At 39.2% G+C, this 24732-nt stretch overlaps 4 protein-coding genes across 4 annotated transcripts; 1 reads left to right on the forward strand and 3 right to left on the reverse strand.

The window, feature by feature from the left end:
• Positions 1 to 1434: 1434 nt before the first annotated feature.
• Positions 1435 to 7022, reverse strand: LOC148084447 (class I histocompatibility antigen, F10 alpha chain-like). The gene is made up of 8 exons (XM_087787531.1): positions 6899 to 7022; positions 5569 to 5835; positions 3517 to 3795; positions 2855 to 3145; positions 2599 to 2700; positions 2427 to 2444; positions 2238 to 2294; positions 1435 to 2134 (listed from the first exon to the last, which is right to left on the reverse strand). The coding sequence occupies exons 1-7, from the start codon at positions 6948 to 6950 to the stop codon at positions 2239 to 2241; spliced, it is 1065 nt and encodes a 354-aa protein (XP_087643657.1). The 5' UTR covers positions 6951 to 7022; the 3' UTR covers positions 1435 to 2134; position 2238.
• A 2234-nt stretch (positions 7023 to 9256) lies between these two features.
• On the reverse strand, positions 9257 to 12357 carry e2f3 (E2F transcription factor 3). Its single transcript, XM_087787535.1, has 7 exons — positions 12257 to 12357; positions 11847 to 11948; positions 11139 to 11367; positions 10915 to 11058; positions 10309 to 10420; positions 10024 to 10180; positions 9257 to 9876 (listed from the first exon to the last, which is right to left on the reverse strand). The coding sequence occupies exons 2-7, from the start codon at positions 11929 to 11931 to the stop codon at positions 9770 to 9772; spliced, it is 834 nt and encodes a 277-aa protein (XP_087643661.1). The 5' UTR covers positions 11932 to 11948; positions 12257 to 12357; the 3' UTR covers positions 9257 to 9769.
• A 668-nt stretch (positions 12358 to 13025) lies between these two features.
• On the reverse strand, positions 13026 to 16614 carry srfbp1 (serum response factor binding protein 1). The gene is made up of 3 exons (XM_087787527.1): positions 16517 to 16614; positions 15162 to 15611; positions 13026 to 15079 (listed from the first exon to the last, which is right to left on the reverse strand). The coding sequence occupies exons 2-3, from the start codon at positions 15597 to 15599 to the stop codon at positions 13334 to 13336; spliced, it is 2184 nt and encodes a 727-aa protein (XP_087643653.1). The 5' UTR covers positions 15600 to 15611; positions 16517 to 16614; the 3' UTR covers positions 13026 to 13333.
• Positions 16615 to 16693: 79 nt separating this feature from the next.
• On the forward strand, positions 16694 to 24503 carry maco1a (macoilin 1a). The gene is made up of 11 exons (XM_087787529.1): positions 16694 to 16921; positions 18043 to 18184; positions 18504 to 18630; positions 18726 to 18849; positions 18938 to 19116; positions 20290 to 20800; positions 21013 to 21171; positions 21623 to 21793; positions 21943 to 22063; positions 23150 to 23324; positions 23574 to 24503. The coding sequence occupies exons 1-11, from the start codon at positions 16827 to 16829 to the stop codon at positions 23774 to 23776; spliced, it is 2007 nt and encodes a 668-aa protein (XP_087643655.1). The 5' UTR covers positions 16694 to 16826; the 3' UTR covers positions 23777 to 24503.
• Positions 24504 to 24732: the final 229 nt, after the last annotated feature.

Genomic DNA, 24732 nt, shown 5'->3' on the forward strand with positions numbered 1-24732 from the left:
GCAAGACAGTACTCTGGATCTAGTAGAGAAGATCCTGAAAGACTGGAATAAAGTCTGAGATAAGATGAATGAAGAAGAAGCTGGAGGAACTGGATCATGTAAGTAAGTAAGTAAGTAAGTAAGTAAGTAATATTTATTTATATAGCGCTTTTCGAGACCAGGGTCACAAAGCGCTATGTAGAATATATATCAATTAGATGATGATTTGTCAAGGATCTCTACTTTACAAATATTAGATATTGAAGAGAATAATAAACACTTTAAGACGTTGATTGTAACTGTTTTGATAAATTCATGTATTGACAGTAGGAACTGTCCTTCTTTAACACCAGCTCAGCCTTAAATCGACACTAATTGGCCAAAATGATCTGGTTAATTCACTCCGTACGACAATATATTGTCTCCTACTTTTGTCCCTGGTTCATGTTGGAAAGTCTCCAGCAGACACGTTTACTTCATCATCCTTCTTTTAGAAACAAAATGAAAAAAAGCTGTATATCTCACTCATGAGACAAGGTTCTGGAAGTTTACAAGTGTTGCAGTGTTAGTTTGGGTTTAATACGCCCTGGATCTTTTTTGGTTTTGTTTTTTAAAACCTCAATGCTAGTTTTTATTTTCTCAATCAGTAATATTAATGATTTTCAATGTAAATGTTTCTCAAATAAAAATGACTTTAATATTGTGAATTATTGTTCATTCATTCAGGCAGAGGTGCATGAGGTTTGAATTATCCTATTCAAAAACAAAAAAATAGGCAGTCGTACAAAAAACCTCAGACTCTTGGACACATCTTTGAGAGGATAAGAAAGGGCTCATCATGGAAATGTCCATTATCAGAGCTATTTTTACAGTTAGAGGCACATGCAACAATGGATGTTGCTTCCTTCAGTCCAGAAGCTTTTGTGATCATTTATAGACGTTTGATGGACAGATTCAATAGAGAAACACGTGACTTGTGGGCGGAGTCAAACAGAACACTGACTCTCAGCTCACCTGTCCAAATGTGTCGTCAGTGTTGGACGTTTGAGCTCTGGCTGGATCTAAGATGGCGGCACAGGTGTGGCGTGAGATCGGCGTCTCATGGTTGTGTAACCTGATGAAGTTTGACTTGAGAGAAGCAGGTCAGAGAGCAAACCTCCACAAACACATTCAGCCGACTCAGCAGGAAACTTTGAATCAAGTTTCTACATGTGAATCAGCAGAAGCTCTTCTGGATTTTACTTCTACAACGTATGGTCACCTCTTCAGCACAAGAACGATTTGATCAAAGTAATATTTCCCTCATATTTAGGACATGAGTTGATCAAGAAACAGAAGGAAAGGTCAGAGATGTTGACCTTTCATAACCTCTGCACAAATAGATTCTTTCTGAGCCTCCACTGACCCTCAATGACAAGTGACTTTATAGTAACATGTTGATTTAAAACACACGTGGAAGTTTTCTGTCCATTTATTTATTTGAAGATCAAAACATAATCAAAAGAAATGAAGCAGCAGTTCAACTATGTTGGACAAGATTCTTCACCTCTGACATAACAAGTGACTCATCATTAACTAATGTCTACACACCTGGAAGAAACCACACAATATACACAACTATCACCACTGCACAAAACCTGAAGGTGTGTATTTATTAATAAGTGTGTGTATGTGTACATGTGTTTGTTTAAATTCATGTGTTCGTGCCTGTTTTGTGTGTTGATTTGTGCATGTGTGCCTGTTCGGTGTGTGTGTGCTGCTGCTTGTTGGTTTGTTCTATTTGTGTTTATCTATAATTGAAAAAAATAATATTTTCTTTTGTCTTTGTGCATGTCCCTAAGTGTGTTTTTGTGTATTTATGTGACAGTGAAGTATGTGTGTGTGCACATAAATGTGTGTAGGTGTTCATGTTTGTGTGTGTGTGTGTGTTGTCATGCATGTGTGTGTGCACATGTGTTATGTGATAACGGCGACTGTGAACACATGTTGCTAGAATTGAGCAGATGAACCAAGAGAAGCTACAAAGTCAACAAGAATCAGATCACATGACATCTTGATGTGACTTTCAAACACATTTCCAGTGAAGGAACAAAGATCAGCAGCTCTGAAGTCTGCAGAGTCTCAGGAGAACCAGATGTTTCTTGGTTGATTCCTCCTGAAACATGGAGACAGAAAAATGTATCAACTTGTAAAATCATGTGTGAAGTGAGTCGACACGTTGATGTCTTGAAGAAAAGTGACAATTATCATCCACTGACTTTAGTCTCTGTCCACGGACGGATCCTTCAGATGGTCCAGCTCCGAGCTGGAGGGCGCTGTAAGATCACAAACCCTGTTAGCTTGTGTGCTTCTCACCAGCAGATGAAACTAGTGTCAACACTGATGCTAGCATGCTAGCACTCTGTCACATGGTCAACATCTGAGCTGAGACAAGATCATGTACTTACAAGACGAGTCAGAGTCGCCTGAAATGGAAAGAAAGAGGACAAATTACACCTGAAGAAGATGAACATAGAAGAGTTCCTCTGACCTCTTCTCATCTCTGCTGACCTTCTTTGACCTTCTATTCCCTTCTCTCCAGTATCTGGAGATGATCTGGATCAAACCACTAACTCTCACCTTTATTCTTCTTCTTGTAGATGAAGTATCCAACCACTGTGAGCACCAGAGCGGAGGCAGCGACGGCGGCCATGATGATGTACAAGGTCAGGAAAGTCCTGGCTGTGGATGGAGAGCAAAGTAAGTGGAGACATGATCAGGTGACCAGTGTTAGAGACGTGGTGGGGCCTCATTCAGCAGATCCATGCTGACCACACCTGGACTCTCATCTGGATGAAACTTCTGAACACATGAAGAAGGTTCTGAAGACTCTTACTGTTGCTCAGGATCTTCGCCCGCTCCAGTTTGGTGACCACGTCTTCCGGAATGCCGTCCAGTTGAAACACACACTCGTACCTGGACCAGTCGTCAGACGGGACTTTCAGGTGGACCATGTTCTGGAAGGTTCCGTCAGGGTTGGGGAGGATCTCTCCGTGTTCCACGTCCTCGTGCAGCTCCTCTCCGTCTTTGGTCCAGAACAACATGGCTCTGTCGGGGTAGAAGCCTGTAGCGTGGCAGGTGACCGGAGAGCTGGCTGTCTTCTGGAGGAGAGACACACGTGGACGCTCTGAAGGGAGAGACACACTTCAGAGGACTGACCTTCTAGTGGACTCATGTCTGGACCTGAAGAGGTCAACATCTGCTCACTATGGAGGAGGAGATGTGAGGAAAGAGAGGGAAAGAGAGGACAAGGAAAAAATCAGAGAGAAGGAGTGAAGGAAAAGAAGGCAGATGTTGAGGAGAAGAGGAGAAAGTAAATGATGAATAGAATGAGAAAAATGAAGAGGAGGAGGATGGAGGAAAAGATGAGGAGGAAGAGAAAGGAATGTTGGGGAGGAGGACAGTAGATAAGAGGAGAGAGAGAAGGAGTAGACATGAGGAGGAGGGAGAGACAAGAGGAGGAAGGAGAGCAGAAGGAGGAGAAGGTCATGTAACTACCTGTTCTCATCAAGGTTTTGCTCCCAAACTTCACAAACGTCTTCAGATCATTTGGACATTTCTGGGTGTAGAAGAACTGATAATATTTGTTCCTGCCTTCATTCTGGTCCCACTTGTGTTTGGTGATGACGGCCTGAGGAATCGGAGCGACCCAGGTCAGAGTCTGAAGGTCAAACACGATGAAGTCTTCTCCATCATAGCCGAACTGTTCATAACCTTTGACCTCTCCAGTCTCATCGTCCCACTCACAACCGCTCATCCTCTGATTGATGTGAACACCTGAGAGAGAAACCAGAGTGAGACCTGATCTACTCCAATGTTTAATACTCCACTGTGATCTACTCCACTGTTTAATACTCCACTGTTATATACTGCACTGTTTAATACTCCACTGTGATCTACTCCACTGTTTAATACTCCACTGTGATCTACTCCACTGTTTAATTTTCCACTGTTTAATACTCCACTATGATCTACTCCACTGTTTAATACTCCACTGTTTAATACTCCATTGTGATCTACTCCAATGTTTAATACTCCACTGTGATCTACTCCACTGTTTAATACTCCACTGTGATCTACTCCACTGTTTAATACTCCATTGTGATCTACTCCACTGTTTAATACTCCACTGTGATCTACTCCACTGTTTAATACTCCACTGTGATCTACTCCAATGTTTAATACTCCACTGTGATCTACTCCACTGTGATGTACTCCACTGTTTAATACTCCATTGTGATCTACTCCAATGTTTAATACTCCATTGTGATCTACTCCACTGTTTAATACTCCACTGTGATTTACTCCACTGTTTAATACTCCACTGTGATCTACTCCAATATTTAATACTCCACTGTGATCTACTCCAATGTTTAATACTCCACTGTGATCTACTCCACTGTTTAATACTCCACTGTGATGTACTCCACTGTTTAATACTCCATTGTGATATACTCCAATGTTTAATACTCCACTGTGATCTACTCCACTGTTTAATACTCCACTGTGATCTACTCCACTGTTTAATACTCCACTGTGATGTACTCCACTGTTTAATACTCCATTGTGATCTACTCCAATGTTTAATACTCCATTGTGATCTACTCCAATGTTTAATACTCCACTGTGATCTACTCCACTGTTTAATACTCCATTGTGATCTACTCCAATGTTTAATACTCCACTGTGATCTACTCCACTGTTTAATACTCCACTGTGATCTACTCCACTGTTTAATACTCCACTATGATCGACTCCACTGTGATCTACTCCAATGTTTATTACTCCACTTTGATCTACTCCAATGTTTAATACTCCATTGTGATCTACTCCACTGTTTAATACTCCACTGTGATCTACTCCACTGTTTAATACTCCACTGTGATCTACTCCACTGTTTAATACTCCACTGTGATCTACTCCACTGTTTAATACTCCATTGTGATCTACTCCAATGTTTAATACTCCACTGTGATCTACTCCACTGTTTAATACTCCACTGTGATCTACTCCACTGTTTAATACTCCATTGTGATCTACTCCACTGTTTAATACTCCACTGTGATCTACTCCACTGTTTAATACTCCACTGTGATCTACTCCACTGTTTAATACTCCACTGTGATCTACTCCAATGTTTAATACTCCACTGTGATCTACTCCACTGTTTAATACTCCACTGTGATCTACTCCACTGTTTAATACTCCACTGTGATCTACTCCACTGTTTAATACTCCACTGTGATCTACTCCACTGTTTAATACTCCACTGTGATCTACTCCACTGTTTAATACTCCACTATGATCTACTCCACTATGATCTACTCCACTGTGATCTACTCCACTGTTTCATACTCCACTGTGATCTACTCCATTGTTTAATACTCCACCCTTATCTTCTCTTCTTCTCTGAACTTGTGTGATCTACTCCAGTTTCCTCCTCTGATCTACTCTGTATACAATATTGATGGTTCAGGATGTAAAAGGTTGAACATGTTCTTCCGTCAGATGATTCAGTTTGAAGGTCAAACATTGATTTAAACAACAAACCTCCAGTTTGGTTGAATCTCTGTTTTACTACTTCAATGTTGTTCTTGCTGATCTGCTGGTCGTTATTGAATTGATTTGTGAATCTCTCCCAGTACTGAGGATCATCTGCTGTGGCCTGGATCATCCAGTCTTGTTTGGGTACAACTCTCCTGGTGTTGCTGTCGTAGTGTTCCACTTCAACTCCGTCCACATAAGTGACATAAACAAACTCTGGGAAGTTTTTAACTCCAGCAGACGCAGTGATGAATTGCTGATATGTGTGAATCACTGTGAGACACAAAAACAAAGTTTAGATCTTCTCTGAAGTCTGGTTCAGATGAGCCAACGTTGGCAAATGTTCCAAGTGCACGTGCAACACAAGTTAGGATTCTGTGGTTAAAGACGTCATTAAAAGTTAAAATATGAGGGAACATGCAGAATAGTATTAAATAAGAACAATAAAAACTGTACAACACTGTATTAAAACACATCAACCTTTGAAGGAAAATAAAAAAAACATTACAAAACTAAAAGTTTTAAAGCAACAAATATCTTGATAACTTAAATAAGTGCATACAACAGTAAAATTATCAAACCCATGATGTAAACGTCACTTAAATAACTTAATGTCATGTTTTTCTTCATAAACAGAAACATTTGTCTCTCTTTTGCAAATAGCAATTCATAGAAAGTCCATGTTTTCTGTTAATTTATTCTATAAAGTAACACAATGTTCAGTTATACATTTATTTAGTTATAAAATATTATACGTTCTTGAACACACCATAACAATCCCATTGTCATTGAATGCATCACTCTCGTGTCACAAAGAAAGTTAACAAACATTGTGTTTCTTTCAGTCTTCCTCATCCACATGTCTATAGTTCATTTATTTTCAAAGGAGTAACAACATCAAGTTATTCTAATTTATTTTCGTGTATGAAAATAAATAGCATCTTACAAAACGTGAGCTAAGAGAATAGAATCAAGAAGCTTCTTAAAATCATAGAAATGATAAAGTTATTATTCAGAGCAGTCGTTACCGCAGTGTTTAAAAACAAGTGATCAGCTGATGAAGACAAAACTCTGGAGTCACTTTCTGTTCAAACAACAAGTTCATACGTCAGTCAACAGAAGTGACTCAACAGCGCCACCAGGTGAGCACCTGACATTGAGCTCGGATCTACTTTTCTGTTGAGGATTTGTTCAGGGTTCTGAGATGAAAAGTGAATCAGTGAAACACTTTGACTCCTCTGAGGGTCAAAGGTCATGAAGGTTGTAGTGAAGAGTATTTAGAGAAATACAAGGTGACGCAGGTGTGAACACATGAAAGTGGAGGAAGTTGACTCACTCGCAGTTGAGCTGTGGATCCACAAAACAAGCAGAAACATCACCTTCTTCATCTTCAGCTCTTTTCTGGAAACTAGGATCCAACAAGTCTTCAGGTCGAGGATCGAAGTATAAGTGAAAGTAAACCAGAGACGCAGGAAGAAATCTCTCAGCCAATCAGGATTCAGCATGACGTCACTCTGCACCCGCCTGCAACTTGTTTTCAGGTCGAAAGTGAAAGTAAACCAAGCCTTTTATTACGACTATATTTGTTTTCAGACTCGTTAGCAGCAGACAAATGTGACTTGTCTTAACTCCAAGTATAGTCACGCAGCAATATGGAATAACAGGAGTGTTAGAATTACAAACAAACAAATGTTTATTTAAGTGGACATTAATATGGGGAAAAAAATGGAATTGACACTGGATTTATCTATTTTCTATTTGAACATTCTATCATTTAAATGTACGCCTTAATACGTTCATATTCGAATATTTGTTGATTTTTCATTATTTATTTCCAGATTTATTTCCAAATGATGGCACTCTTGGAATTCCACAGTACAGCAGTGAACTGCGATATAAAACAACATTTCTATTCGTAGTTTCAAGTTTTCAACAGTCGAATAATCTAGTGTTCATATACGTTATTAACCTTAATTAAGGTTAGTTAAAAAATTAGTTAAGTTAGTTTACTTCAGTAAACTAAAAGTATCCGTAACTTAAGTTAGTTAATAACCTTAACCTCAGTTCTACATTAAATCAAGTCAAGTCAGATTTTATTTATAAATTACGTTTAAAAACAACCAAGGTTGACCAAAGTGCTGTATTTTCTCAAAAACATAAGATGCAAAAACATAACATACAATGACATAAAAGACACACGATGTAGGGCACATCAAGACACACACAAACGGAAGCAATGGGGGTCCAGCTCAACATGAATTAAAAGCCGCAGAATAAAATTCGATTTAAGAGATGATTTAAAAAACTCAATGGTCTGATCGCTACGGATGTTCCAAGGCATTCCAGAGCCATCAAGGTTTTGCTCCAAAACTTCACAAACTTCATGTTTGATGATGACGGCCTGAGGACTCGTCCACTGTTTAATACTCCATTGTGATCTACTCCACTGTTTAATACTCCACTATGATCTACTCCACTATGATCTACTCCACTATGATCTACTCCACTGTTTAATACTCCACTGTCATCAACTCCTCTGTTTAATACTCCACTATGATCTACTCCACTGTCATCTACTCCACTGTCATCTACTCCACTGTTTAATACTCCACTATGATCTACTCCACTGTGATCTACTCCACTGTTTAATACTCCACTGTGATCTACCCCATTGTTCAATACTTCACTGTTTAATACTCCACTATGATCTACTCCACTGTTTAATACTCCACTGTGATCTAGTTCACTGTTTAATACTTCACTACGATCTACTCCAATGTTTATTACTCCACTGTGATCTACTCCACTGTTTAATACTCCAGTTTAATACTCCACTGTTCAATTCTACAGTTTAATACTTCACTGTTTAATACTCCACTATGATCTACTCCACTGTGATCTACTCCACTTTTTTAATACTCCACTTTAATCTACTCCACTGTGATATACTCCACTGTGATCTACTCCAATGTTTAATACTCCACTGTGGTCTACTCCACTTTTCATTACGCCACGTTGATCTACTCCACTATTTAATACTCCATTGTGGTCTACTCCACTGTTTAATACTCCATTGTGATCCACTCCACTGTGATCTACTCCACTGTTTAATACTCCATTGTGATCTGCTCCACTGTGATATACTAAACTCGTTTAATACTCCACTGTGATATACTAAACTGTTTAATACTCCAGTGCTTAATACTGTTTAATACTCCACTGTGATCTACTCTGGTCTGGTCTTCCAATGTCCTCTTAGGGCCTCGGAATTGCACTTCATTAGCCAGAGCTCACCTCCTTGATGTGGCAACAAGGTCAGTAGGTCAGGCTGTTTTGGGTGCTGTTGTCTTGGGTCCGGGTCTGGCGGGACCTTTGTGATGCTGCTGTCAGGAGCCTCACTCAGCTGGGGGTACATACATCCCACGGGTCTTCGCCAGTCTTTTGGTTTTTTTTTTTTTTTAAGGGAGCCTTTTGTTTGCATTGAAAAAGCTTTGCTTCATTGTTTTTCACCAGCACGTGTTGAGAAAAATGATGGTAAAATCTTTTGAGAAACTTTATCAAACCAATTTGTAAGAAGTTGTTATTTGTGTATCAGCGCTGTAATTAATGTAATGCTGGTACACATCTCAATATCACATTTGTTAAGGCAAAAAAGAAAGATTTTTAAAAACATTGACCAAATAACTAGCAAATGTATCCTTGAACAACGTATTTTATTTATATCTTACAACAAACCAAGTGAATCAGGAATTATCTTGATGACAAAAAGATGCAAGAAGTCACAAACAGGACATCAAGGACACTGTGCAAATAGTGCCTACTGTGTAGTTTTAAGAGGTAGTTCCCATCAAATAGCCCGCATGGCATAAGGCAAAGAAAAATGTTGGTTTTTAGTATTTACAATTTTTATAAACATATTTACAATATATCCAGGATTTGTATAAAGATAAAGTAATATAGTCGCACAGTAGGAGTCCAGCAGGTGGCAGCACTACACCACTTCAACTTGTTAGCTTGCTGTCCAAATAAGAAAAATAGCCGAAAGCTATGAATAAAATGTGCTTTCCAAAAAGTCAAATATAAATGAGTATTTAAAGCAATGATCTAGAAATTTTTGGGTTCAATTCTGAATCTTCACTTTTTCATCAGGGTAAATGTATTTGTGGCAGCTGCCGGGTTGATCCGTCACACAACCAGATGTTTTGCTTTAAGGGGGCGGTGAGAGAGTTGGATCGGTCTTCTGTGAGACCTGTTGCGCCATCTTGGACAGCAAAGCAGATCTACTGTCAGCTTCATCTATTTGACATACAAATTCTGGAAAACAAATGGAAAATAAAAAGAAGAATAATTAACTTGTTATTCGAAAATGTCCCTCAAGTAAAAAGGCGAAACCCGTTCCTTTTTCCTTGACCGATAAATGGTAGAATAGACTAAAAACTGTAAAGGAATGAAGAGGCTCACTTTGGTAAGGCACTGGAAATGAAGTCGGAACAGCGACACAGATGTTACCAGGGGTGGAATTGACCAAGCAGCTGTCCTCTTCAGGTGGCTCTGGGTCATCACAGCACATGCACACGTTGATTGGCCCTTTTTTGCTCTTAAGGTGGATCTGGTAGCCCTGCAGGCAGAACAGGTACTTCAAACAACAAAACCTTCAACGAGGAGAACTCGCACTAAAAGACATTCAAGCATGAGTTGCAACCATGTTGCTGTGGTTTAGTCTAAAGAATGTACTTATAACCGTACCTCTGCTGGGTGAGGAACCGACAGCATTGAATCTGCAGGCGCCTTGATCACAACCACACTCTGGTCGTGAAACATGGGAATTGATTGGATATCCTCGTATGTCAGGTACAAGTATGTTGACTAAAAAGTCAAGGTAATCTCACCAATAACGTGTTTATAGCTGCAGGAAAACACAAATGAACTTTATCTTGAAATAACGGTCTTTTTCTAATAGGACTTGTATTGTTTAGGATTTCAAAAAGATTATTGTTAGAATGGATGATGTCAACAAGTCCCTTGATCTGTAGTACATTTGCCATTGAGGGAAATACAGTCATTTAACAGCCTGTTCAGTGGTACATGGTGGCTCATTCACACCAAGTTTTCCAAAGTATGACTGCGTGAAATAAAAGATTTTAATTCAATTTAACTTTCTAAACACTCATTTTGAACAGATGTATTTAACGTTGATATTACACTTTTTAAAGTATCTGCTGCCCTTAAGTAGAGAGTACATAGCAGAGTAACTAACAACTTAAAAGTGAGTTATTAGTTAACATGTAAAACCCAGGACTGGAAGATTAGACATTTCTAGATAACATCAATGTTGAAATGCAAAATCAAGGATATTTGGAGTCGTTCTTGTTGAAAAAAGGCTGATGAAGCACATATTTGCACAATTCGATCATGTTGTCCAGCTCCTTCTCCATTTCAATCATCCTGCGTTCTTCACCTTTATACGTCGTCTTTTGGTCGTAAGATAAACCAGTACTGTGAAAACATTCAAAAGTCGTTCACATGCACCAAATGAGCAATCAAATAATAAACAGTAGTAAAATGATTATACTTACACCAAATGAATTTGGTTTTTACTCCTTCTCGCAATAAGCTGAATCCCTTCAAGGACATTAGTGATGTCATAAATGCGCCTCTTGCGCACATTGAGGGTTTCAGCCACAATGTTTATATCCATCACACCATCAGTGCACTCTCTCATTAGCGCTGCAAACTTCTTTGTCAGGAAGCACAGTGAGCTGTCAGCCCTCGGCGCTTTCAGTTCCATAGTGTGGGAGCTGGAATCTGCACAAGATACTGTTGAAATATTAATCTTACAGAGTGACAGCCCTGATCTATTTAGTTGTTTTCCACTGTCGTCATGGCTTCTTGAATGTTAATAGTTCAAAAGAATCTGGCCTGAGTCTTTAATGTCAACTGACTGTTCTTTATCACTTGATCTCGCTGCTTCTTCAAAAAATATACCCAAGTAACTCAAAGTTCTGCTGATATAGCTCACAAAACATCCTTTTTTTTTAACTAAGCTATGCTTGTTTATATTTGTGGTGACATTTATTACATGATAAAAACCAAACATCGCAAGCATTTCACTTTGTAACTCATAGTAGTGCATCAAAGACATTTTTTGGGGGGGGTTTTGATGTAATTCTTCCTGATGTAAATCATTTCCATTAGTACTCTGTAGTGTTAGAGAATCTTTACAGGAATGGCTTATTTACAGTGCTAGACATGTTAAATCTGCAGACGAGTTTTTAAAGCCATACATTGCTCTGTAAGGATGGGTGAAGAGCCTCCAGTCTGGATGTCCATTTCTCCATCATCCACCATGCAGGAGTCCTCATCTTCCATCTCTAGCACCGGTGTGTCTGTCACATTGAAACACAAGTGCACTTAATACATGAACTCTTAAAGCTTAACAAGTGAATGAATGTAATGGCTGCGTCGTGAGAAGTGAATGCATCAGTAGTCATACTGAGGCAGACTTGCACAAATAAAAATGAATTGTGGAACCAGGTCACGTGGTCGACTAACATTGCTAACTTGATAGAAGCTAACGTCCTGGAAGCTACTTAGCTACATTAGGACATTCCTTTAAAACCAACGCACCGCATCAAACCAACTAAATTGTAAACAAATTAAAAGATGTAACAAACAAATCCCATTTTATACTTACAGTTTCACTTATACTCGACTAAAATAAGATTTTCAGTAAACGCCAAGAACCATAACTTTACAGGATTCTAACATCCAGCTAAAGTACATAACGAAAACGCGGGGTGCGACGTCACAGGAAATTGTAATAAGCCGCTTTCAAAATAAGAGCGCTTGAACCCAGGCCTGGTCATTTTCAGCAACAAGTCTGTATTTTGGTTTCATAATATACTGTAGTCTTTAAAGAAGTACATTTTTTCGCCGATCCTAACAAATGTCAATATCACGCAGATGGTTATTCTAACACGTGTGTGCTTTATTTTATTTTACTTTGTTAGCTGTAGATCAGAGTTGTAGTAAACAGTGCGATATTATTTGGTTTATATACGGTGTTGTTAGAATAGTGCATGAACATAGAGGCGAAGATACATTCGCATTGATTATAAACAGGTAATTTAAATATATATATATATATGTATATATTATCCAGTAAGACAACGCGTGGCTAAAACTATTCTGAATATAATCCCCCATAAAACTCATGTTTGAAAAATAGTTTTACTTTCTGCTTGTTTATTAGATTTCAAGATACGCTCTTATAATCATTAAAGGCTTTTATAGCTGTTTTTATTTATAAGATTGTGTCAAGGGTACGATACAATCAAGATGTAATACTCCACTGTTAAATACTCCACTTATTTATTATTATTTTGTTAACCATAAGGTTCAATTCCTTTACATTATTAAATAGCAACAAGGACAAACATTAAAAAGGATGACTACCACTTGACTCAATATGAAGGAATTTAATAAAAACAAATACAATTCAATTACGATCTGCAGCAACTGGCAACACGTTACCTAGAGGTTGAAAGCAAACTAATGAGAAATTATATTATATCATTCAAAAAGTCTTCCATTCTAAAATGTACTTCATGTAAAATGTGTACTAGCTTGTGAGGCCAGTATATACAATGATGAAATATGGACATTATTAAAAATGAAACATTTGTATTTGACATTTATTCAACTCATTTGTATTTGCAATGACAGACTGTGTCTCTGACGGAAAGGATATTGTCTCATATTCCGGAAAATGTCAATCGCTGTCATCAAATTTAATTTTCTTTCCTTGAAAGGCTTGTATGTTTCCTTGTTGCTCCTTTTTTCTTTTACTCGCCTCCCAGGATGGATGCAGAGGGGTCTGAGATGGTTGATGGGAACCACCAAACCCACCTCGACCTCTTTGAGAGAACCCCTCCTGGCCTCGTCTTTCTCCAACTGTGGACTTAAATGATGCAGAGGAGGACTGAGATGGCTCATGGGAACCAAACCCACCTCGACCTTTTTGAGAGAACCCATCCTGGCCTCGTCTTTCCCCAAATGTGGATTTAAATGATGCAGAGGAGGATGGAGATGACTCATAGGAACCAAAACCACCTCGACCTCTTTGAGAGAACCCATCCTGGCCTCTTCTCCTTTCCCCAAATGTGGATTTAAATGATGTAGAGGACGACTGAGATGGATCATGGGAACCAAACCCACCTCGACCTCTTTGAGGGAACCCATCCTGGCCTCTTCTATTTTCTCCGTAATTGGATTTAAATGACCCAGAGGAGGACTGATAAGGCTGATGGGAACCAAACCCACCTCGACCTCTTTGAGAGAACCCATCCTGGCCTCTTCTCCTTTCCCCGAATGTTGATTTAAAGGATCCCTCATCCTTTTGAAACCCTGTCCTTTGATTCTGACCCCACACTTCCTTTCCTTCTCTTCCTCTTCCGGGCCTTGACTGAGACAGCGAGGAGCAAAAGACAGACTGAAACTTGGTGGGCTTTGACTTCAACCTGGACTCAAGCTCATCCAGTTGTCCTTGGAGGCCGTCCGATTTCTTTCCTGAATCTTCTTCTGCTTCTTGTTTTGTATCACCTCCCTCTTTAGCATTTTTCTTCTTCCCAAGTCTGCTTACTTTTCCAATAAAGAAGTCGTCATCGCTGTCGCTGCATTCCGAGTGGGATGACTGTTTGCGGAAGCGCTCCTCTGTACTGTCGTCAAAGTACTCTTTCTCTTCGTCGTCTTCTGACAAATCACTCTCCTCTTCTGTTACTGCTTTAGTTTGGGGCGTGTCAACGCTCAATGTTGGGTCCGATTTAGTTCCAACAGTTGTAACTTGCGGTTTACTTTTCACTTCCTTACTACTACTACTGTTTGGGGATGGTTTTGGTTTCATAATAAGATCATGAGACTTGGTTTCAAGAGTTTTCGTTTGTGGCTGTCTTTTGACCTCCCTACTACTTTTAATGCTTGGGGATGATTTTGGTTTTGCAATTGGATTATCAGGGGGTTTGTGGTCGTCACTAATGCCACTCGAAGGGACGGGTAATTTTTCTTCAATATCATTTGTTTTTGGAAGCACTATACTCGTCACAGTTTTGTCTTTTTTAACTGTACTTTCCACCAATTCATCCCTTTGCTCTTCCACCAATTCATCCATTTGCTTTTCCACCAATCCATCCTTCTGCTCCTCCACCAACTCATCCTTCTGCTGCTTCACCAACTCATCCTTCTTCTCTTCCTGTTTAATTTGAGCCTCCTCTGGGCGTTTGTTATATGGCAACTTCACAGGTATTTTGTCTTTTTTAGGCCATCTTTTCTGTTTTTCTTCATTGTATTCTCTCATCCGCTTTTCTTTGAAGGCTTGCACTCCAGCTCGTATAGCATCAATTTGTTCCTTAAACTTTGGGTGCGTGGCAATGCGTGCAAGTGCCCGGTCGGACATCTTGGTCTTAGGATTTCCACACAGTGCTACAAAATTTAGATCCTTCTGCAGGGCAGTCTTTGTGACCTAAAGAGAATATATACAAATCATCACTCATGCATTGCTCCACATTTTTAAACCAGTCCTTTATCCAATATTTCATACTTACCACATCTGTCTTGAGTGCCTTCAATGCATGGATCTCTTCAATGATTCTAGCTACCTTCCCTTCATTCTTTTTCAACTCTTCTTCTGTGCCCGTCTTCTTTTTAAGATCAGCTATCTTACGCACCAATTTCCTGATGACCCAAACCCTAATCCTCTTCACTTCCTTCCTCATATTTACAACACAATTGTTGAGATTAAACTCTGGGTTTGGTTGGGTTGTCTTTTTTTTCTTCTTGAACGGGTTCTCTTTTTGTTTCTTTTTAGGTTTTTCTTTTTTTGTCAAGTCCTTTTTAACATCGTTTGGACCACCACCAACATTGTCCTTTTCTCTTTGCACATCTTCTGTGATTTCTTTTGACTCTTCTGCTACTGCTCCAGTTTCCATGTCTTTCACAGGAATCTCTTCAGCACTTGGTGCCAAGTCTCCGACTTCAGCCATCGTAGAAATCACCTGTTAAACAAATATTAATTTAAAGATAAGGAATTCAAACAACAATCATCAGAAAAGCATGAATATTTCAACTGTAAACATGAAAGCTTTAACATACTAGTCCACTCATGAAACTAGTGTCATAAAAATAACATAATAATGAATTAAAATAAGCAAACTTGAACTGAGCTGAAAAGCAGGCACTGGACTTCAAAAAAGAAAAAAGAAAAAGAACTTAAGGTCAGACTCAAGCGTCATTGTGTTTCATCAAGTTGTTCCCGTTGATGCTAACCAAGCAAAGTGATACTTAAATAGCAGTGATACCTCTTGCTCTATGAATTTATGTTATACACAAACATTCATAACACCAGCTGCAAAGCAAGACTTCACAAGTAACTGATTTCTTTGTAGGATGACAATGGCGACTTTACCAAATGGGTGATAAGAGTTAATAAAACATGAAAAATGATAATAATTAAACTTTAATAGCACATGTATAATAGGAGGTAGGAACACATTTCAAAAATATTCAGTGTCCATGACTACTGTAATATTTTAAATAAACTCATTCAACATACCATAATAATGATGTAATAATGTTTAACTATTATTAATTTAGCTAGAATAAAATCCGTAAGAGGTTTACATGTTAAAAGAAAAACAGTGTGGCATAAAAAAATTACATTAAAAGACAAGGAGAGTTCAATAAAAGGCATAATCCGTCTCAGTGTGATCTCTTTTTCGTACTTAAATGTGAGTTAAACGTGAAGACCCGAGTCAAACGTGCACAACCATGCTGTACACAAGCGTGGTTCGACCAGTGTAAGGACGCACGCCGATTTGGATCCACTTTGAAAGGACATAACCCGTTTTTTTTAATGTTAAACATTGCTTTTACGTACGTTTTATGATATTAAATAACTTACTGTATATTCGCAGCTGACGAAAAAAAAGTCCAAAATGTACGAAAACAACACGCTTAGCAGCAGGCCGCCATGTTTCCTACGCGTCTGCGTCACTACGTTTGCGTCTGACGTAGACGGTTCATAAAAGGGGGCGTGGTCACCGCGGACCGTTTTAATTTTTTTTTTTTTTTTTTCCTTTTTTTTTCTTGCTTTGTTGTTTCATGTGCGCGTCGAGTCAACAACAGCGAGGGACCGTTTTCTCCAGAGTGACCCCAACACAGAGACCGAATGACCCGCGCAGCCCGACGAGCCAGAGCCACGCCAGCAGCGAATGAACAGGGAAAGGATGAAGCGGCGTCATGCGGACAGTTGCAAACTCCGACGGCCGTTGAAACGGAACCGAATCAGCGAGGGTGTATATAGCAGGTACACACGGCTACCGTGGACTAACAATGGCGCCCGGGCACATCATGCAAGACACATCCTGTTGCCACCGCTCTTTTCTTTTCCCGTCCTTTCCAATCCGCGTCTCGTTTTGAATGCATTTTTTTTTTTTTAATTGCATGATAGGTTTTGCAAACGTTTAAGAAATGGCCACAAAAGAAGTTTGTTTCCCGCGAACGAGTAAAATCCAACTGAAAACGGGATCGATGCCCTTTTTTTATTTGGAGAATACCACACGGGAGGCAAGAGGCGCTCGTTTTCAAGTCCAGAGTGACGCCGGCGGCGGGGCTGTCACCTGTGCATTGTGTGTTCCGTCGGGAAATCACTTCCCCACCCACGTGGTCTATTCGATTTTAAACAAAGTGCTGTGAGGTTGGTTAAAATCATCCACCTGCGCGTGAACGTTGGTCATGGCAGTGTTTTTCAATTCAGCCAGTAAACATGTCCTGGCAGGTCTTTTGTCTGGCAGGTCCCTGACAACACATCTGATTTGTTTTTACTTCAGACCTGTTTTGATTCCCTCAGCTTTTAGAAATGTCAATATCATGACGTTAGTGTTATGGATCCATTTTGGAGTTTATTATACATTTAATTGGTTCTCTTATATATATATATATAAATATATATATATATATTATATTAGCGTTTATATTTAACATATTAGTGTCCTTCCTTATCTGTTTCGTCGTCCCTTTATTTTTATTTTATATGGTCTTTCAGTTTAATGTTTTTCTATATTAATTCATTTATGATTTTAAATTAATATTATGTACTGCTTATGCTGCGATGAAATACTAAACTGAATTTATTGGTACAGCACTGTTGATGATGAAGATATTTTTAATAATACATAATAAATAATCTCACAAGTATTATTTTTTTCCGCCTGCTTTCTTTTGGATGCTGGAGATCTGAATCTAAAGATCTTGTGCCTGATTGATTAGATATAAAAATGGGTTAAAACATTAAATGCTTATGTACATCATCATCTTGACACAAATCATAAAATGGTTTATTATTATGTTGATCAGACGTTCATTTTTGCCAACCATTTTGTTAATTTGTCTTCTCTCTTCTTTTCCCCGCCATGTTCTTGCTGCCAGTACGTTTTTGTATCTGAAGTTCCTGGCCGTGTGGATGATGGTTCTCTTGGCGGACTTCTTGCTGGAGTTCAGATTTGAGTATCTGTGGCCGTTCTGGCTTTTTATCCGGAGCGTTTATGATTCCTTCAGATATCAGGGACTGGTAAGTGTTTGCCGTTTAAGATGATGTTTGCATTTAGACAAATTATTTTTTCGTGAAAAAAAAAAGAAAACTGAGAGAATACGTGGAAAGTGATCTAGAAAGATAATCTTTCATAGAGTCAGATTCTTGAACGATGACTTTTCTTGCAAGAAACGACAACAAATCTGGAAAATAATGTTTAAGCTGTTTATTTACTGTACTTCTTGAAGATGTTTCTGTATAGGTTTGTGCTTACTAGCTTATTTGTGAAAAACAATTGTCTACTAGCTCTTTGTATCTTATGTTTATTAGAGAGACTCTTCTTTTTTGTCTTTCACAGGCCTTTTCCGTGTTTTTCGTTTGTGTGGCGTTTACCTCAGACATCAGCTGCCTCCTCTTCATCCCAGTTCAGTGGCTCTTTTTTGCAGCCAGCACCTATGTTTGGGTCCAATACGTCTGGCACACAGGTCACGTATTCTCCTTTTGGTTTTTCATTCACTCGATCAGAATTTTCTTCCTCTATGTTGGTGTCTGACGATTGTGTTGGCTGTTTATATTGCAGAACGAGGAGTTTGTTTGCCTACTTTATCTTTGTGGATTCTGTTTGTGTACACTGAAGCATCCATCCGCTTCAGAGACTTGAAAAACTTTCATGTTGACTTGTGTAGGCCTTTTGCTGCACACTGGTGAGTATTACCTCATACATTCAAAGTGCTGGTAAAAGTTCCAGTAAAAACCTTTTATAATGACACGTTTGCTCTGATATCTTCCCAGTATCGGCTATCCCGTAGTGACTCTGGGATTCGGCTTCAAGAGCTACGTGAGCTACAGAATGAGGCTGATGAAACAGAAGGATGTGCAAAAGGACAATGACTTCTACATGGAGTTGCTGCAGCAGGCGCTCCCCCTTGAGCAACAGTTGCTGCAGAGGAGAGAACGTGAGGCTGAAGAAGGTGAGACCTGTCAAGAAAAAAATCCAGTTTCAAGATACCTGTCTGTATTGTTGTGTATCTGTCATTGAACTCTCCCAGCAGTTTTGTTCACATAAATGAATGCTAATTAAACATCAAAAGTTAAGTATGTTAAGTACAGGTTATTTGTAAAGCGCTTTTCTAGACCAGGGTCACAAGGCGCTTTAACAATCTAAACAATAATGAACACTGGGAAATCACGGGAAAGCCTGCACAAATAGAGAGAGGAAGATCGTTCCAAAGCTTAGGAGCAACAGCTGGAAGGATTTCTCTCCTCTGGTCTGGAAGTGTGTTCAGGAACCATCAGCAGATTCTGATCCACAGACCTAAGAACCCAAGCTGGGGTGTAAGTCTGGATCAGATCACTGATGTAAGGAGGAGCCTGAACATGAATAGATCTGAAAGTAAGAACCAGAATTTAAAAATTGATCCTGAAAGAAACTGTCATCCAGTGATGAGTTTTAAGGATCGGAGAATTGTGAGTTCTTCTACTAGAGTGGGTCAGAATTCTCACTTCAGAGTTTTGTATTAACTGCAGGCAAGAGAGCTCCTTCTTGTTTAGACAAAACACGCAGGGACGGGGATTTAAAAATGTGCTGAAGACTAACACTTCATCTACTTGTGCGTTCAACTAAACCACCCAAGGAAAGTCGTTTATCACTAGATTTTAGGCTTATTTTTTTAGTAAACTTGACAAAAATAAGTGTTTTGACTTGTCAACAGTCATGGGGAAAAATGTGACTTCAGAGAAAATCTGGTCCTGTTTAAAAAATATAACACAGATCAAATACTAATAATCTAACTTTTATTTTATTATTTTCATTCGTCCACTCTGTATCAAATGCCACTAGGACCAGCACAGGGCCCAGGCTTGGAGGTTAAAGATGAACTTGTGTTTGATGCATTTAATTTGAGGCTTAACCAGCTCCAGTTTGCTCTCCATCCATTCATCCATTCAGCTTTTAGCATTTCTTTCTTTCTAATATACTGCCAATAACGAAACGAGCAATTCTGTGGAGAGTTGTTTATGAATCTGAAGTTACAATTTCCTCGCCTCAAATTATTATTTTTCTTTTTTAAATAACACTTTTTTTCTGTTAGCTTGCTTATCTTAGAAACCTATTAATGAGGTATTCCCTTTCTTTTCTGCTATAGCTAAAGGTACAACAGAGATTGAAGCTGTTCCACTCATACAAAATGGTGGGTCTTCAGTCAAGAAAAGCAACCCTGTGGCATTTCCAGAACTTGAAGCCAAAGACAAGGGAAAGGACTGTAATGCCAAGGAGGGGAAAAAACAGAACGCCGTCTTAATCAATAACAATGTTCAAGCACTGGACTGTCAACTACTGGACATCGACTATATGGAGACCTACATCAAGGGAAAGGGGGTGAACAATAACCTGGCTGGTGAAAACGTCAACACGAATATAAAACCGAAGGAGGACGTGGCAGCAACAGTGAAACTGTGTAAAACCAGCTCAGGAGTGGAGGGAAGCCGTTCCAGTTCATCTCCACGAAGTAATGGCTCCAGCAACGGCAGCCTTCCGTCCGGGGCGACCGCAAGTAAGAGCGAGAGGAAGAATAAAGGGGGTGCGAAGAACCCAAAAGATCCATCAGAGAACTGCATACCCTACAACCAGCTGGGTAAACCAGAAACTGTTGTACGGTAAGAGACCGATTTGATTATCGTCCATTTGTCATCATTGCGATAAAAGAACCTTTATTTAAAGAAACTCTAATACAAAGCATGTTTTGACAAGCTCCTTTATAAAACTTCATTTAAGATGTGCCCGGAAGCTTCTCAAGTTTATAGACCCCGTTGAGTATTTCCAGATGTCTCCCAGATCCTCACTGTTTGATCAACTGCTTTTGTTGCAGGCTGGAGCAGGACGTGAAGCGCCTGAAGGCCGATCTTCAGACCAACCGGCAAATTGAGTCGGAGCTGAGAACTCAGCTCTCCTCGCTGGGCACCCAAGAAGGACTCCTTCGCTCTGAACTGGGACAGCTTCAGCAGGAGAACGAGCTGCTGCAGAACAAGTAAGTCTGTGGAACGTGACTGTACAGCAAGCAGGACTAACATGTTAGGGCACAGCATAAACTGGTGGCTACATCTCTCCTTTCAGGAATAAAATGTGAAAACTAGTTCATGAAGGTAGGGTTTGTTGTTATGGGGGTTAAATGTTGAAATTACAAAGTATGTCAGCAGAGCTTGACTAGTGTCAATAATGACATTTTTATTATTGATTTTGACACCGTTTTGCAAATATTATATAGCTCTGTATTTGAACATGGCTCGTTTTTAAGTTAAGTGTGTGTTTCCTCCTTGCTTCCCTTGTTTGTAAAGTTTTTAAGAGATGAGTTGAACTTGACAACAATCCAAGCCCGGATATTGTCTGCCAACAGTTCAGAGCTGTGCTTTCAAAGCTTTTGCAAATTTGTTTTCATACATTGTTCTGATTTTGTCTCATTTTAATTCTCGTTCCTTCAGGCTCCATAATGCAGTCCAAGCCAAGCAGAAAGACAAACAGGCCGTCTCCGGGCTGGAGAAGAGGCTAAAGGGGGAGCAGGAGGTTCGGACGATGGTTGAAAAGCAGCTTGCTGATGAAAGAAAGCAGAAGAAAATTGAGGAGGCCAACGCAGCCAAAGCTGCTGCCACGAGGTACTCGGGGCTACATGTGAAGTTCATGGCTTTGAATTCTGGACCTTGTTAGGGGGGCTGAGTCCTGGCCAATAATGATAGAGAGTAATAGAAACTAAGAGTCACTCGGATATTGATGACTTGCTTTTCACTATCGTCTTCTGTGGCAGGGTGGAGTCCACGGATTCGATGCGAGGCCAAATCCGAGAACTGGAGACGGAATTGAAGAAGCTCGACGATGACTTGAAACTCAAGGAAAAGCAGATCCGAGATCTGATGTGCAAATGTCAGGTAAATATGACAAATCTTTAAAAGAAGATAAAAGTTTGCACAATTGGTGGTCGGTTTTTTTTCCTATTGTAAATGTTTATTTTGTTTGTTTTTCTAAATGTTTTTTCAATATAAGAACAAAAGTGCTATTTGTGAGCATATAAATCAGATGTACATTTAAATTCATATTGCTAAGTCTTTGCTGCTTAAGAATGTTTCAAAATGTTACTGGCTGGTTATAAATTGGTTATCTTTGACGTATTTTAAATGTTCAGCATCTACAATGAACACCAAAAGCTCTTCTCACCAGTAGAGGGTGCCATATATTAAATGCCAATATTAAAGACAAGCCACTCTTCAAAGTGATAATTCACACAAAATTCAAATTTCATTGTCATTTTCCACCCACCCTCATGTTGCCTAAGGATGGAAAGTAATCTGTGTGTCTTTCTAGTTACAGACAGAAATGTATGTTTATGTGACTCGTAGCTGGAGCTCACTTTTCTTTCTCAAAAAAGACACTTAAAAACATCCAAATACCTCCATACTGCTTTTCTGTAATGTCCATCTTGTATTGAAGCCTACATAAATCTTTCAGGAAAAAAAGGAAAATATATAATATATTAAATGTAAATAAAAAGTCTATATCTTAAACTGATTGTTAGCAGAAGATCCCAGGCTATATTTTCATTATTTAATTATTTTTGTAATGTACCCTGAGACACTGGGAGAACTTTACATTTACTTATTTAACTTATTTAATATTATTTCTGAACGATTTCTCATGTCGATGCTTCAATAAAATATTAACATTACATACAAGCAGTATGGAGGTATTTGTGTGTTCTACGTGTTCTTTTTGGATAAAGAAAAGTGAGCTCCGTTCAAGACATACTTAATATGGACTTGCATTTCTGCTTGTAACTTTAAAAACACATGGACTACTTTAAAAAATAAACACAACCCTTAGTCGACACGAGGGTGAGTAGCATACGAGTCAAATTTGAATTTTGGGCAAACTATCACTTTAAGGCATTGCTAACTCCAACTTGCTTGGACAAGTTGCTTATCTTGACATTGGTTATGTTTCCTCACCGTCTCGCTCAGGATCTGCAAAAGTACAGGGAGAACGAGAAGGACACTGAAGTGCTGATGTCAGCACTGTCGGCCATGCAGGAGAAGACCCACCACTTGGAAAACAGCTTGAGCGCTGAGACCAGAATCAAACTGGATCTTTTTTCGGCGCTAGGCGATGCCAAGAGACAGCTGGAAATAGCACAAGGTAAACATAAAAACGGATGAATGCATGGCTTGTTACTGATGGTAATGTTTTTGACGGTACAACATTGAAAGTAAAACAATTTTCAGTTAATGCAATGACATAACATCTGATACATTTTTTTATTGAATATTTTATTTACTCGTTTTCATTCACCTTTAATAATTTAAACCAGTGAGCTTTGACAATATGTTGGCAGACTTTTAAAACCTTTAACTTTCATCCCTTTCGCGACTCCACTCCCTGTCTCAGGTCACATCCACCAGAGGGAGCAGGAGATCGCAGAGCTGAAGCAGAAGATTGCAGAAGTGATGGCGGTGATGCCCAGCCTCTCTTACTCCTCAGACGGGCGCAACCGGAGTCCAGTCTCTCCGCATTACTCCTCGAAGTTCATGGACAACAGCCCCACCTCGCTCGATCCCAACGCCTCCCTCTACCAGCCCCTGAACAACTGACACTCTTGTCAGTCAGTTCCTGCACTTGACAAAGCTGTCCGAACTGGTTCTGGGAATATGAACACATTCCGGGGTGATATTTTGGGATCTAAGGTGCTACGCTCCATTGGATTTCTTCCGTTACGTTCTCTTAGTGGGCGTTTTACACATGACGGGTGTTTTTTTTTTTTGTTTTCTTTTCTGAATGTCTTGTAAAACGCTTCAGAAACAAGCGGACCATTTCCTGTTTGCTGCAGGATCTGTTTGGTTGATAGCTGTTGACTTGATTGATTGATGTCTTGTTACGCTGTTACCACAGCTGACTGTTGTTTACTGTGCCTCAGTTATGTACACCATTGGTTGCTTTATTCAAGCACAGAACTTCCTCGTTTAGGATTCGGTGCCGCCATCCGCCCGCTGTTGGTTTCAAAGTGCCAGTCCCAAATAATGCATGGATTTTGTCCCATAAAAGTTTTCTATAAATACCTCAGAAAAAGTTTTCACATATCTGGATGGTGTTACGTTTACAGTGTTTTATACAAGTTGCTTTTCATTAGAGTCTGAATGTTTGGGGAAATGTAAAGTCATGAACAGGTGGTGATGTCGTCATGTTGCCTTTTTCTTGTCATGTATTAGACTTCAAGATGTTGTTTACAAGGAAGTGGCTAATTAACTCTTTTTTTTTTCTTTTTTTTTAAATAAGACTTCTTGGATTCTCAATGTTTTCTGCTTGAGCAGATGAATGATGCTTTATTTGGATCACTATTAAAGACATTCTTACTGGTGAAAACTGCCTTTTTCTTCTTTTTTTTTTTTAAAGAAAACATGTAGTTTAATGTAAGTAGTAAAGAAATGTTGGGCCAGTAGTCATTTCACTTCATGGGTGTATCTTGTGAACTTTTCTTTTTTCAAAGTATTAATTTAAAACAAACGGATATGTTTTTGTAAATCATTGTACAGTGATACAATGTCAACCA

The sequence above is a fragment of the Callionymus lyra genome, chromosome 3, assembly GCF_982586985.1.
Source record: "Callionymus lyra chromosome 3, fCalLyr1.hap1.1, whole genome shotgun sequence".
Taxonomy (NCBI): domain Eukaryota; kingdom Metazoa; phylum Chordata; class Actinopteri; order Syngnathiformes; family Callionymidae; genus Callionymus; species Callionymus lyra.